The sequence below is a fragment of the Magnolia sinica genome, chromosome 18 (genome assembly GCF_029962835.1).
Source record: "Magnolia sinica isolate HGM2019 chromosome 18, MsV1, whole genome shotgun sequence".
Lineage (NCBI taxonomy): Eukaryota > Viridiplantae > Streptophyta > Magnoliopsida > Magnoliales > Magnoliaceae > Magnolia > Magnolia sinica.
Genome location: NC_080590.1, coordinates 50,755,455 through 50,769,578, shown reverse-complemented (window position 1 = coordinate 50,769,578; position 14,124 = coordinate 50,755,455). Strand labels below are relative to the sequence as shown.

General features: G+C 35.9%; 1 protein-coding gene across 1 annotated transcript in view; it reads right to left on the bottom strand.

Annotated features, from left to right (window-relative positions):
* Positions 1-14,124, bottom strand: part of LOC131232623 (replication factor C subunit 1) — an 83,178-nt gene that overhangs the window by 53,402 nt on the left and 15,652 nt on the right. Inside the window, exons 14-15 of the mRNA XM_058228987.1 lie at positions 13,584-13,753; positions 5,152-5,242 (exon numbers count right to left, since the gene is read on the bottom strand). Coding sequence (XP_058084970.1) covers positions 5,152-5,242; positions 13,584-13,753 — 261 coding nt within the window. The remainder of the gene's footprint in view (positions 1-5,151; positions 5,243-13,583; positions 13,754-14,124) is intronic.

Below are 14,124 nucleotides of genomic sequence, written 5' to 3'. Positions count from 1 at the left end.
TTCGCACAACGATAGCTCTCTTTCCACACTCTCCATCACCATATCCCGTAAATGCTTTGCCAATTTTACCACATGTAGCAGTAACTTGATGATGTGACGATCAAAGAGCTCATTAGAAACCAAAATGCCATCCAAAATATGATGATCTTTTATGAATGTCCCTTGGAATAGTGATATTACATGGGACATGGCTTTGAGAAGTCTCATAGAGAGAACCTTTGCTAACATTTTGTAGCAACCACCACACTAACAAACTATTCTGTGGCAACATCCCAATTGCAAAATGTTGGGACAATATGATGACGATGGCAATCTTAATTCAAAATTCAACTAAAATTTATAACATAGTTTTATGATTAAAAAGCCAAGCATGTGATATGGAGTTTCTACAATCTTTTTGGCTATTTTACCTTTAAATTCTCTAGGCCAATAACGCCCGTGAGAGATTTGTGCTCTTGTCGCCGATCCCAATCCCAAATAAAGGAGGGTTGTGCCAAGGTTGGCAGCCAGTGGAAAACTTCTGCCACAAATTTTATCATGAATCCCAACAATATAACATTTCAAAGAATGGCATTTTAAATTTTTTATTTTTACATCATGTGAAAACCTGTTGAGGGGAAGGATTTAACAGAAAATAGGGAGAAAGAATATAAGGAGAAGGGAGAGAACTACACTAACAATATATAGAAATTACAGAAAATTATAATAATGCCCTCTTTGCTTAAGTAATGTGGGCCTAAACACTAGCCAACATGAATAATAACATTAGTTATATTACAATAAATTGAAAATGGTTATGAATTTTAAATAAATAAATTTCGATGATTGTTGCTTTTTATTTTAAGTAAGCAAACCATTTTTTGTTAGCTTAGAAAAACAAAGTTTATCAATAATTTTCTTTATCTTATTTAGAATATGGCAATCAATTTAATTAATAGTTGCTTTGGCTACAAAGTATTTTTTCCTCATTAAAAAGTATCAAGATTTTACTTTTTTAACCCTTTAAATTTCTAAAAAAAAAAATAACATTAGTTTTATTAAATATGGGTTAGTATTAAACCAGTGCTAAAGTGGTGAAGCTATGTATATATTTATTAACCTCTATAATATTCCAAATAGTTTAAAGAAAAATAAATTAAGACTCGATGAAGAAACCTTCGAAGTGTAAAAAATTTTAAATTGGATTTTATTGGCAATTTTAAGTGGAAGCAAATAAATTAATTAAATAAAATTTAGAATATTTGAATTTTAAATTTGTTTAAAGCCTCATTTCCAGATTTTGAAATTTCAGTGTATGATAAAAAGTTAAGTAATTTTTCTTTTGAATTTTCAATTAGATAATGGGAATAAGATATAATGTGAAAATTTATGTATCATTTTATATTTAAATTAAAAAAGTGAATTTTTGATTTCATGATTTTAGAAACCTATCTTATCGCTGTCTTGCAAACCGAAGGACGGAGGGGATTTGATGTTATTTAATAGTAAGAAAAAAAGAAAAGGAAATAATAATAATATTGGGCTCCGTATTTATTCAAATATTTTTTAAAAACTTACAGAAAAAAAGAATTTTATTTCCAATTAATATTAATTTTTATGCAAATTAATTTAAGATTGCCAAAAATTTAAATTCCATTAAGAATATATTAAAATAATTAAAAAATTTAATATTTTTTTTTTTATTTTAATTTTTTAATTAATTTAATTTCTTTGAATTGTTAAAATGTATGATAAGGGGGGGAAAAAAAATTTTAAATGGTTTCTTTTTTTTTTTCTTGAAAGGGACCGAATTATTTTCAAAAGGGTTTTTAAAAATTTAAAAAAAAATTTTTGGGTTTTTTTTTTATGAGATTTTTCTAAACCAAAATTTTATTTTTTTTTTTTAAAAACGAAGAGAATTGTTTTTTTCGAAATTTATTTAGTTTGAATGGAAATTTGGGGGAAAACAATCTTTATATGTTGAATGCTGAAATTGATGCGTATTTGATCTCACATCTTACATCCTAGGTTAGTTTCACTCATCCTACATTAGCATGGTTTGCTTTGTAGAAAATGATCATGGCATACGCAAATTACAAGTTGGAATGTTGAAAGTTTGGTTGACTCCAATGCTTAAGAACCCAAGACTAGACCGGGCAGTTGGATTGGACCGAGTCGCCAATAGTGTGGGTGACCCTAGAAACAAGTCAAATATGAGTATCCATGTTCGGTATAAAATAATAATAATAATAATAATAATAAATGCAACTAGAGCCGTCAAAAAGCTCGAATCCTCAACCTCTACTTAAAAGCAAACACTTTTACCACTAGGCTAACAACAAAGTAGTTGGTATTCTATCTAATTTATATTTAATGTTGTCAAATCACATATGCGATTGCATGCGATTAGCATATGCTATGGCATATTTTTTTTCAAAAAAAAAAAAACTAAAAATTCATCTAATTAGTACACATGATTGGATTGGGTTATTTTACTTATTTCATTATAGTTTGAGTGTTTCATTAAGTGATATATTTAATTACCTATATTATATTATATAAATTTTAACAAAACAATCAACAAGCTACATTAAAAGATAACTAATTATTATAAACTTCAAACAAAGAAATTTTAATGATAAATGGATAACTTGAAACAACTTACAAGTTATAACTTACAACTTAATTTACGAAAAGTAAGCACAACTTATAAAATACAAAAAATAAACATAATTGAAATAATTGTAGAGAGATTAGAGTAAGAAAGAAAGAGGTGTAAGAGAGAGAGTAAGAGATTTAGAGCTTTGGAGTAAAGAATAGTGAAAATGGAGGGGATATGAGTGCCTAATTATAGGCAAAATTTCTCCAATTTGAAAAAATAAAAATCTTCCGCTCTTGGCTATTGGGAAATATGCGATCGCATATGCAGTATGCGATCGTATACTCGCATATGCGATCACATATTTATCGCATATAAAAGTATGCCATGGCATACTTGCCAGGATCGCATATGCCATCATGGCATATGCGATTTGATCAACAGTATGCGCATATGCAATCGCATATGCGATCGCATTTGATAACAATGTTTATGAATCAAATGTCCAAGCCAAAAAAGGCCAATTGGGTCTTGTAGTATGACCAAACCTCCCACAAAAGGGGGTGAAGGTTTAAAATCATTTTCATGATTACCTTAAAGCTGCCATAAGACATTACACCTTTCATTCATTCTGCTTAGGACCACCACCACTACAAATAAGAAGGGTGATGGCAGATCACTCTAGCAAATACCAATGGACCCCCTGAAAAAGTGAATTGGAGACCAATTCACCAAAGTTGAAAAGTGAGCAAATGCAAAGCATTCTTGGATGCACTGTCTCCATTTTTGCCCAAACCCCAATCTTCTAAGCATGCAGACCAAGAACCTCCAGTTGAAAAATCATAATCCTTTTCCAAGTCTACTTTACAAATCCAACCAAGTCTACCTTCTCTATGCATCAACGTTTTCAATATCGATTATGCGGGGCATATTGACCCTCCCATAAACTAATACTATGCTGGCCGATATGACCTATACCAAGCTATCAGCCCTTTTTCCTCAAAAAAGATATTAAAATTTTATTTAAAATATGAGGGAAATGTAAAACACCGGAATCTACAATCTTTTTTGTGTTTTTTAAACATGTATTTAATGCTGTATTAGACAATTCATTGATAAGAATGTTGTTTGTCAGCTTGACTGGCTGAAAGACAATGAAATAGGCCTGAAGTGCATGTTTTTATACATGGAATCCAAGGGAAAAGAAAGGAAAAGCTAATAATTATGCGATGATGATTTCCTGAGAACTATTGAAACATGGAATCCAAATTTAAGTTCTTGTTTGGATAGCAAGAGGAAATCTCATATTCCTCTCACAAAATACCGACCTAGTTTCTTGTGCCAAGAATCCAAAATATGGAAAAGTGTAATGATTGTGTGGTGGAATCCACCTGCTATCCAAACCAGCAGGAGACATAGGTGGGCTGGGCCTTGACCGGAAACACAAATCATCACGTCAAAGAAAGAAAACCTTTTTCCTGTTCCAATGTTTAGCATTAAATCCATGGTTTCCCAACATGGCCTAATTTAACACAAATCAAGCACCGAGTCCTGGGCAGATTATGGCCACTTATATTGAAAAACAACCAAAAAAAAAAAAAATGAACTGATGGTTTAGCCATTTCCAATATTTCTTAAAATTCATTGAATCCCACTCAAATCTTGTATTTTGATCACAAATATAGGCCTAGATCTAGTACAAAATGAGTTCTTAAGCTTCCTGTAGGGATGAAATGAAGAAGAAGAAGAAAAAAGTGGAAAAATGAGAGAACTTGACAAACAAAAACAGGCAGGGACCTTTATGGCCATATAGGAATATCGATCATTATGGCCCTTTTTTTCTCAGTATGCCCAATTCCCCCACATTGCGGACAGGGGGTTGATATGGATACGTAAATTCAATATCTAGAACCATGTGATGACTTGAATGAAGCAAGTGTGTGCCACCGAAGCTTCATCCATGATATCTCCCGCATAAAAATGTCCATAGCGATTTATAAATCACTCCCTCCAACACTTTCCAGTTCACCCTGCTAAAATACTACCGATCATTTTGTACCACACCCAATGAGAGTGATGGGATTGATATCGCTGAAAATCCTGCACCTTCCTTTTTGAGAATAATGCGTCCCCTTCATAAAACTTAGAGATAAAAATAGCTCCCCACCCCAAAGAGTGGGAAAAGGCAATCGGGAAACCACCCTGTTATAGACCTATGATAGAATTATAACATAATCCCTTCTGAACCTCATTGTGAACCTCTCCTCCTCTCTCACTTAAAATATTATACTTAATTAGGTCTTTAGAGAGAGAGAGACTTCATTGTTTTACTAAACCCACCAAACCCCTTCTATAGACCCATAATAAAGGAAAAAGCACTCTGCTACTCTCTCTTCTACCACTTGTTGATTTCATATGATAATTTTGACATGAGAGATTTAAAATTCATATATTTATGGGGATTGAGCAGACCCCAATAAGTTGGCATAAGTCTTGGGGGATTCACAAGGCCCAACAAATTGAGAGAATAGTTAGTAACACCAACCTACATGGAGTGCACATAAAGCACAAACCTGAACAATTAGAGGGACCAAATCAGGATCACTCATGCTCAAATCAATCCTCTCATCCATCCTCAACTTCCCTGCATTAAACTGAAATAGCCTACAAACAAAGATACATTCAATTAGCATGCAGGTTAAACATGAACCTACGAACCTTCTGTAATTAATTGAATCTACGAACTTCATAAATCATGTAATTAGTTGAATAAATAAACTTCATGAATAAGGTTTTTGTAGCGTGTCCCCTTTCATCCCCTTGGGCGGTCTTGTTTGTTTTGGTCTTTTTTGCCCCTTTTTGGCCTTTTTTAATAAAAGCATTACCTTTCAAAAAAAAAAAGTCATAAATCATGTAATTAATTGAATCTACAAACTTCATAAATCAAGTGAGTAACTGGATCTAAAAACTTCATAGATCATATGAACGAATTTCGCAAGTTTAACATAATCGCAAGAGGGTTTTCTTGTCGTTGGATGACTCAAAGTTCTACCCAGTATTCAAAGTATCGGCATCGCTATAAGTTTCGTTGGCCGGGGATACACAAACAATATCAATATCGCCGTTAACTGGAAATGTAGGGAAACATGGGGAAAACAGTGGAACTTTTCAGTGAAACTTCGAGAGATGCTAAATATACATATTTGCACATTTAGGAATTAAATAAAATGCAAAAGGAATGCATACATAATAAGTTTTCATTTAATGGGAGCCTAAAAGCATGTGATGTGATAAGAAACCAGTCCAACCAACCCATCCATCCTATCTATCCATCCAACTATCCAACCTTCCATCCAAACATCCATCGATATTCTGAAATATCGACAACACACGAAATTTCACCGAGAAATCGTCAGCATTTGGAAAGGAAACAAAAGACAATGGTCTCAATATCGCCCATGTTGCGATAACAATAATATCATGATATGATCGATATTACCATCTACAATTTGAACACTATATACAACCATGAGCCCATAAATAAAAAATAAAAAATAAAAAAATAAAAATTGAAATGGAAATTTTTTTAATAGATAGATTTTTGGCGATGTCAATAAATTCATGATGTTGTAGAAATATCATCGATACACTGGTGATACAAGCAACTCCTGGAATTTACACAATCAAAAATATTGGTGATATCGATACATTGGCAATACAAGTGACACTTGGTATTTACATAGTAAAAAATATTGGCGATACATTGGTGATACTTAGCGATACATCGCCGATACCTGAAATATCTGAGACTACCAGTGTTATTGGTATCGCTACCAAAGTTGTCGGTATCGCTGAGTTGGAAATATGGATAATATCTGGGATATTTCACTAATATCGGGGATACTTCGAACAATGGTTCTATGTAATGGTTTCCATTTAATAACTTTCTCACCGTTCTAAGATATGAGATTTTGAAAATAGGCACCAATTTTAGAACCAAAATATTCTTTAATGTCCAAACCGTTACATTACGTGCCGTTATAGTCTTGCAAAGGTTTTAGTTTTTTAAGTAAAAAAAGAATATGAAAAAAATATAGGGATAGTAGGAAAAAATAAGAGGATTCCAAATATGTAGTTTTTTCTAGTTTTGAACATATTTATGATGGTGTAACGAGTCATTTTTTGGTATGAATGTTGTCTCGGGCTGCCTGATGATTTTATTAACCTGATATGCTTAGATTGACCGCAAAATTCCTACATTTAATTTTCTAAACATCTAATATCATTGGGTTTGTTCCCTACAGACACGAATTCGATTCCCCTCCCTGTGGATTACCCAATGCACGTGGTTGGCGGGTGATTGCGTGCATCCACAGAAAATAGTCTCTTTAAAGGGGTGGGGACACCCTGTCGTCATAATAAAAACATCTAATGTCAATGATATAAAAAAATATACGAGCATGAATTTAATGAAGAGATAACTATATATTTATATAACAATTTTATAATGGACAACTACATAGTATACTAGTGTCGGACCGATGTTGGACTATTCAAGTGCCTCCAAATCAATCCAAAATACATGCAATGTATAGACCTCATCCTATTATATTATATCCCTACGCATTTAACTAGCTATTGTATGGATGACTCTCTTGAGCCATTTCCAACGATAACTGGGCTAGAGAGAGTGAAAGCAAAGGATAGAGCTGTACACAAGTCGAGTCGAGTCGAGTCGAGTATCGCCCTACTCGTACTCGGCTCTTAACGCCCGAGTGTTGCTCGTACTCGGCTCTACTCGGCCGACGAGCATGGACTCCCTGCTCGTACTCTACTCGCCCGAGTACGAACCGAGTACGAGTAGTAAACGAGTCAAGTCGAGTCCGAGTTTTCGAGGCGAGTTCGAGTACTAGTAGAAATCGAGTCGAGTAGAGTGCGAGTTTTCGAGGCGAGTTTGAGTCAATTGGAATTCGAAGTTAAACTAAACAATAAAAGATATAAAATGCACATAATTTATGATTAAAAAACTTCGATAATTACATTAACATATTTACATTACATTGTTCACTTCAAAATGACAAATTATAACTAATAACCTCCATAAGAGGAGTGTCTTCCTGTATTGTCATCTGATCCATCGGAACTGCTATCTATTTTTTCATATACAAATTGATTCACTTCCTCTGAGTCAGAAGGCGAAGAGATTTTCCTTCGTGCTCTTTTACACTTTGAACTAGATTTTTCAAACTTGCTTTATGTGAAGAATTGTATGTAGTACCCAATGCCCTATAAAATTCACCGAGACGAGTCAGGAATTTGAATTTGTTACTCTTTTTCTTCTTCTTGTTTGTCGTACTCGAGTAACTCGACCCTCCTTCAACATCGTGTTGTCTTTGACTCGAATATCGTTGAAGTCTAGAAACATCTTCCATACTGCGTTTTAAGGCGAGTTGGAATTGTTCTTCTTCCAAGCCTTTTAATCTGGCTTCCTCCTCTGCATCTTCTGTAGATGTCATTCGTGTACTAGATCCAGAAGCAGAAAGTTTGGATGGAGTGGAAGGTTTTCTATTCGAATCTAACAGAGCTTGAAAAAGAATTTGGACATCCTTAGGGGCATTGGGGCATGGTTTTGCATCACCACCTCGACATGACAAGTGTAAGCGAAAGTGATTAGTCTTGTTTACAAACTTTGCGCCACACAAACCACACTTAATCTTTATTTTTCCAGACCTTGGTGGTGATTCAACTAGAGAAGCATAGTCCCAAATGTTTGTCGATGGCTCAAATGACGACATATCTACATTCAATTTTTAATTAAAAAATCAGAATATTGATAAATAAATTGAACTTGATATAGGAATAAAAAAAAGCAATATAAATGTATCAAAAGTCAAAAATAAAAGCAAATGAACAGGCATATGTAAATAAATATCAAAGATTAAAAGTTTTCCAAACCACATTCCAAAAGGACCAACACTTTCGTGTTTGCAATTGCAGTGAAATAATATTACAGATCATTCAACATTCAACCAAAAAAAATTACAAAACCGAAAATAATTACTGATCTGTAGGTAGAGACTCGTCACGAATCTCAATCTCCTCGTCTTCATCATCATCATCATTCATATCTCCTCCCCATATTGGGCGCAACCAATCTTGCGTACAAATCAACGCCTCAACTGTATTTGGCGAAAGTGAGCTTCGATACTTGCTCACAACCCTGCTCCCTGTGCTGAATGCGGATTCTGATGCCACTGTTGAAATTGGTATAGATAATATGTCCCGTGCCATCACAGATAATGTAGGGTATTTTGATTCACTAACCCTCATCTTCCACCATTCCAACACATCAAATTCGGATCGCACTACGATTGGCTCCTTGAGGTACATTTCTAACTCTGATTCTTTAGTATCAACTCCCATTCGTGCTTGTGCCAAGTATGATATGTATTCATTTAGCACATCCAGATTACCAGGTACAAAAATATCCGCATCTCTAATTTCTTCAACACCCGCTGCAGGTAAAGTATTAACATACGATTTGTACAAATCTTCAAGGGCTTGACGAACCTTAGACGTCTCTGCTGCCGCTCTTTCAGTAGGATAAAGCTTCATGAAAATAAAGCTAACCAACCCCATATTACAACGAGGATCAAGAACAACTGCCAAGGACATCAACAGATGACATTCGTCCCAGTATTTATCGAACTTCGTCTTCATACCAACTGTCATCTGGCGTATGAAATCTGGACCCGCACTGGCATTTTTCTGTAGAGCATCCTTAATCTTCTAAAGAGATGGAAGAAACAGATTCGCGGTTGGATACTGATTCCCAGAAAAAATCTTCGTGCAATCGTAGAAAACTTTGAGAAATGTGTGAACTTATTGTGCTTTGGCCCAATCATTTGTGCTCGGCAACCAATACGTTCTGTCACGTGCCGCGTATTCAGGAAATGCAAGCTGTAATTCCATTGCCGCATCTAAAATTTCATACGTCGAGTTCTAACGTGTACAGATATCCAACTTCAACGTTTTTTTAGATGGCACATTCAAACGTTGGATGATGTCATTCCATACACTCAGTCTCGATGGTGACCCCCTTATATATTTCACACTTTCTCTTATGTTCTCTATAGTGTTGTCAATTGCTTTCAGCCCTTCTTGTACAATCAAATTTACAATATAGGCACAACATCTGACCTGGAATATTTTTCCTTCAAAAAATAAATTTCCTGTAGCCCTGAACTGGTTACATAAGCATGAAATGACACTGTCATTTGCTGAAGCATTGTCTAAAGTTATTGCTGAAATTTGCTTCTCAATGCCCCAGCCTTCTAGACAACTGTAGATGCAATCTGAAATAAGTAAACCAGTATTTGGAGGAGGAAGGTGTTTGAAGTTCAAAATTCTCTTGCATAGTTTCCAATCTTTATCAACATAGTGAGCGGTTAATGAAATGTATCTTTTTCTTTGATTGGACGTTGTCCATAAATCAGAAGTCAAAGCTATTCTAGTCACTGAAGCCAAAACTTCTTTCAGTTTCATCTTCTCCTTTGCGTACGTCTTCATGCTTTCTCTCTGCACTGTGACGCGGGAGACATTCTCGGCCCGAGGGTTAAGGAATTGACAGAAAGCCCTAAATCCTTTACTTTCAATCATTCTGAAAGGTTTTTCTTCCAAAATCACTAATCTAGCAAACCACTCATTCAACTTCTCCTTGTCAAACTTATGAGTGGACACTACGCCTTGGGAGTTGTCCCCTTCTGACTTCGTAAATAACAGCATCTGTTGGCCGGGAGGAGGGAGTCTTGCTTTCTTAGGACACGTCTTCAAATGTCTAATTAGATGTGTCGTAGATCCTCCTGGAATCTTGCTGAATAACCCTTTGCAGTGATTACACTTTATCTTCTGTACACCGTTAACTGTCACATCTTCGAAATCATCCCACACTGCTGATCTCTTCTTCTTCCCTTTGCATGTGGCTGACGTGTCTGCGTCTCCTTCTACTATTAGAGCAGATGTGGCCGATGCACCCATTCCAGGGGTATTTGGGCTTTCGTCTTGACTAGCCATCTATAAAATAAAGTTCTCGATATGTTATAAGGCTATACCTAGGGGCTAGGGTCCTAGATGGCTAGACCGCTAGACGGGCATAATTACTTAACTGTCTAAATCAGTCACCCATTCAAAGTTAGATAGATTGTAATGCTTCATTTTCCAATTTAAATGCTACGCCAAAATTCCAACAGCATCTCCCCTTATCTCTCCAGAATATATTAATCTTGTATTTGATTCTCATGTCAATCATCAACACAAAGTGTGGACATTTGACGATGGAAATAAATATATGAAATATATCCAGAGAGAAAAAGAAGAGACGAAACCAGAACAGGCATATGCATTTAAATTGGAATAAATGAAGACATTACAATCTATCTAACCCTGAATTGTCCAAAAAGGGACAATTTGAGAATTTCTATGCATCCAAGAACACACTGAATCTATGTCTGGCAATATAGAAATCCTCAAATGGGCAACTGATTATCTTATACTACAAGTCTACAACTAAAACAATACAAATAATTCATATCTATGCAAACAAAGAAGCATGCTGAAATTGACATTTATCTACCTAACTAATAACAAAATGTCAAATGAAAAACCAAAGGCATCTTAAAGTGGTAGCATTCAACACTAACAGTCTCATTAATTATTAGCCCTATCCACTTATTAAGTGGATCACATTTAAAGATCTTTATAAACAAAAGCTACTCTGACTTTGATAGGCCCACCATGATATTAATTGAAGACCCACAATAGGCTTAGAAACAAACAAACAAACAAAATGATGACTTGTAATTCAGGTGGGCCACACTAAAGTAAACAATTGGGAGTGAGATGTTCACCTTTGATTAAACAATTTCTATATTAACAATTTCTAACATATATTAAATAATTTCAATATTAACATATCAGGTTAATCCCAAAACTATATTTTGACCATAGAGGATCAAATTGAATATTTTGACCTGGGCCCACATGGCCAATTTGAGACCGAGGGCAAGCTAGGAATTTTGATGGCTAGCTAGCCTGAAGCCATCAAGATCCATCTAGATCTTCAACTCCCATCACCTTTGATTGGGTTCATGTTAGTTGGCTACTTTGTAAGTGTCACATGGGACTTATTTACTACAACCATGTGAAATCTCTCACCCCACCTGACAAATGATGTAGACATTAGGTCTGTCAGGCTCACCCAAATGCTTACTTTTCTTCCAACAACATGTGATGACCCAAACCGCCCATTTAGAACAACTAAATAAAGTTGGTACATAAATAAAAATCTCATTAATTAGACATGTTCATACAATGTTTCTTAGGATCAGTGTTCCATAAATGCAATTTCTAACTCACCCTTGTAGGATGATCTTCAATCACTTACAAGCATTTCAAGGGCCTAATCTACCATTAGGAGTAATGGCTCTTTTGTCAGTGTGGATTTGAAATCATGCAGAATGGGGGTGGATCTTATGGTTTATGTCGAATCGAGCCAATTTGAAATCATGACCTTTTGAAGGATTTGGATCACAAATCCCTCCAATTCTTTATTTCTAAATGACCAAAAAATAGTATATTCGCCGCCAAAAATACATTGGATTCCATGCTTCCAAATAAACCTTAAGCAGTTCTTCATTGATGGTTGTGGACGGATATCACGATTTTTACATTCAGAAGATGTGCCTAGGCTGTTGGCAGTATACAATAAGATGATTCAGCCCAAAGGTTGTATAGCTTGTTTAATTGATTTTTATTTTGTACACTGCAGGTTTAGTAATCCAACTAATATAACTTGGTTGAAAAATCCTAGCTATAGAATATTTACCTTTCATGTGTAAATGCAAACTGAACTTAGCAATTCACCATGATATCAAGAGAAAACACAAATATCAAGTTAATCTCAAACTATATTAACAATTTCTAACATATATTAGCAATAAAAAATTAAAAAAATCAACCCCACACGGCCACACCTTACCAGGCGAGCAGAAGAGGGACGACCGGCAGCTGCGTGCAGGGCAGGGCGATGACGGACGACGGGACGAGTGGCAGCCTGGCAGGGACGAGCTGCGGCACCGGACGAGTGGCAGGGACGAGCTCCGTCACCGTAGGTTGTTGCGGTGGAGGAGAGAGTGGGAATGGTGAGAGATATGTGAAAGCATACGAGGGAGTGGGAGAGGAGAGAGAGAGAGAGAGAGTTTTTTTTTTAACGCTGGCTGGGAGGGAAGGGTTTGGGCGCTGCTTGAAAAGGACGGGTGGGGCCGTGGGGGTAGGGTTTGGGCGCTGCTGGAAAATGACGGGCGGGGTAGGGTTTTTTTTTTTCGGGCGGACTTATATACACAGGTACGAGTCGAGTACCGAATCGAGTACTTCTAGACTCGTACTCTACTCGTAATCTAAACGAGTCGTGGAAACCCGCTCGTACTCGGCTCTAACTCAGACAAGTCGAGTACGAGTCGAGTATTCCGAGTCGAGTCGAGCGAGTACTCGAGCCTTAGTCTACTCATATACAGCTCTAGCAAAGGATGTGACATCAGTGGACTCTTTTGAGTCACCATTTAGGATAATTAGACTGTAGACCTTAGAGCACAAGGGATTAGTCTTCGCTTCAACATTGAGGTCTTGGATTCAAGGCTTCAAGCGAGCTTATATATAATACAAAAAATCAGAGTTGTGCATGCTAGTTTAAGCTAGACGATAAAGCACTGGGCAGGTGTTTATCAAAAGCACTATAAACTATTCACAGCAATGTCCCAAAGTAAGGCCATACTCCAACTGGTTTGTTTTTGTAAACAGTAAGTGCAATTATGGCAAATAGAAACATCAGGGATTCGCAGTACAAGGAATTCCAGCAACAGAATGAAAGAAAGCACATAACAGCATTCTAAAGTAAGAGAAAGCTTAAAAGAAAAGTATTAGATAAAAGATTAAAAGAAAAGGTAACTACTTGTCAACAGCTGTAAATGGTGAAATATCTTCATCCTTTGCACTAGTAAGGAGACGCGCTCTTATGTCATCATATTTGATGACTGACAGTGAGAGGCTCATGTACTGCAACTGGTTTAATGCCATACGCATGTCTCCATTAACCCTATCTGCAAGTTCCTCAAGTGCAACCTATGCAAGAAGTACAGCAGTCAATTCAGTAGAATCAAATGACAGAAACATTGTTACTTATTGACAATCAAATGCCAGATATGACAAAAAACTATGAAACAGACTAATACAATTGGAAACTATTCATCAGTTTTCTTAATCAAGGATGTGTGACAAGTTATGAGGAGAACAGAAAAAGTGTCAGAAAAGAAAGAAAGAAAGAAAGAAAGAAAAGAAAAGAGACTGAAATTTTAGTCTAACAAACTCATTAATTCAGAGTTAGAAAACTGATACTATGACTATCGAACTGCCCCAGAGAAGTTCTGTGAAGTGTTACCTCCTCACCATACACATTGCAAGCCATGTGAATATTGGGGCTGTTCATCGAGTGG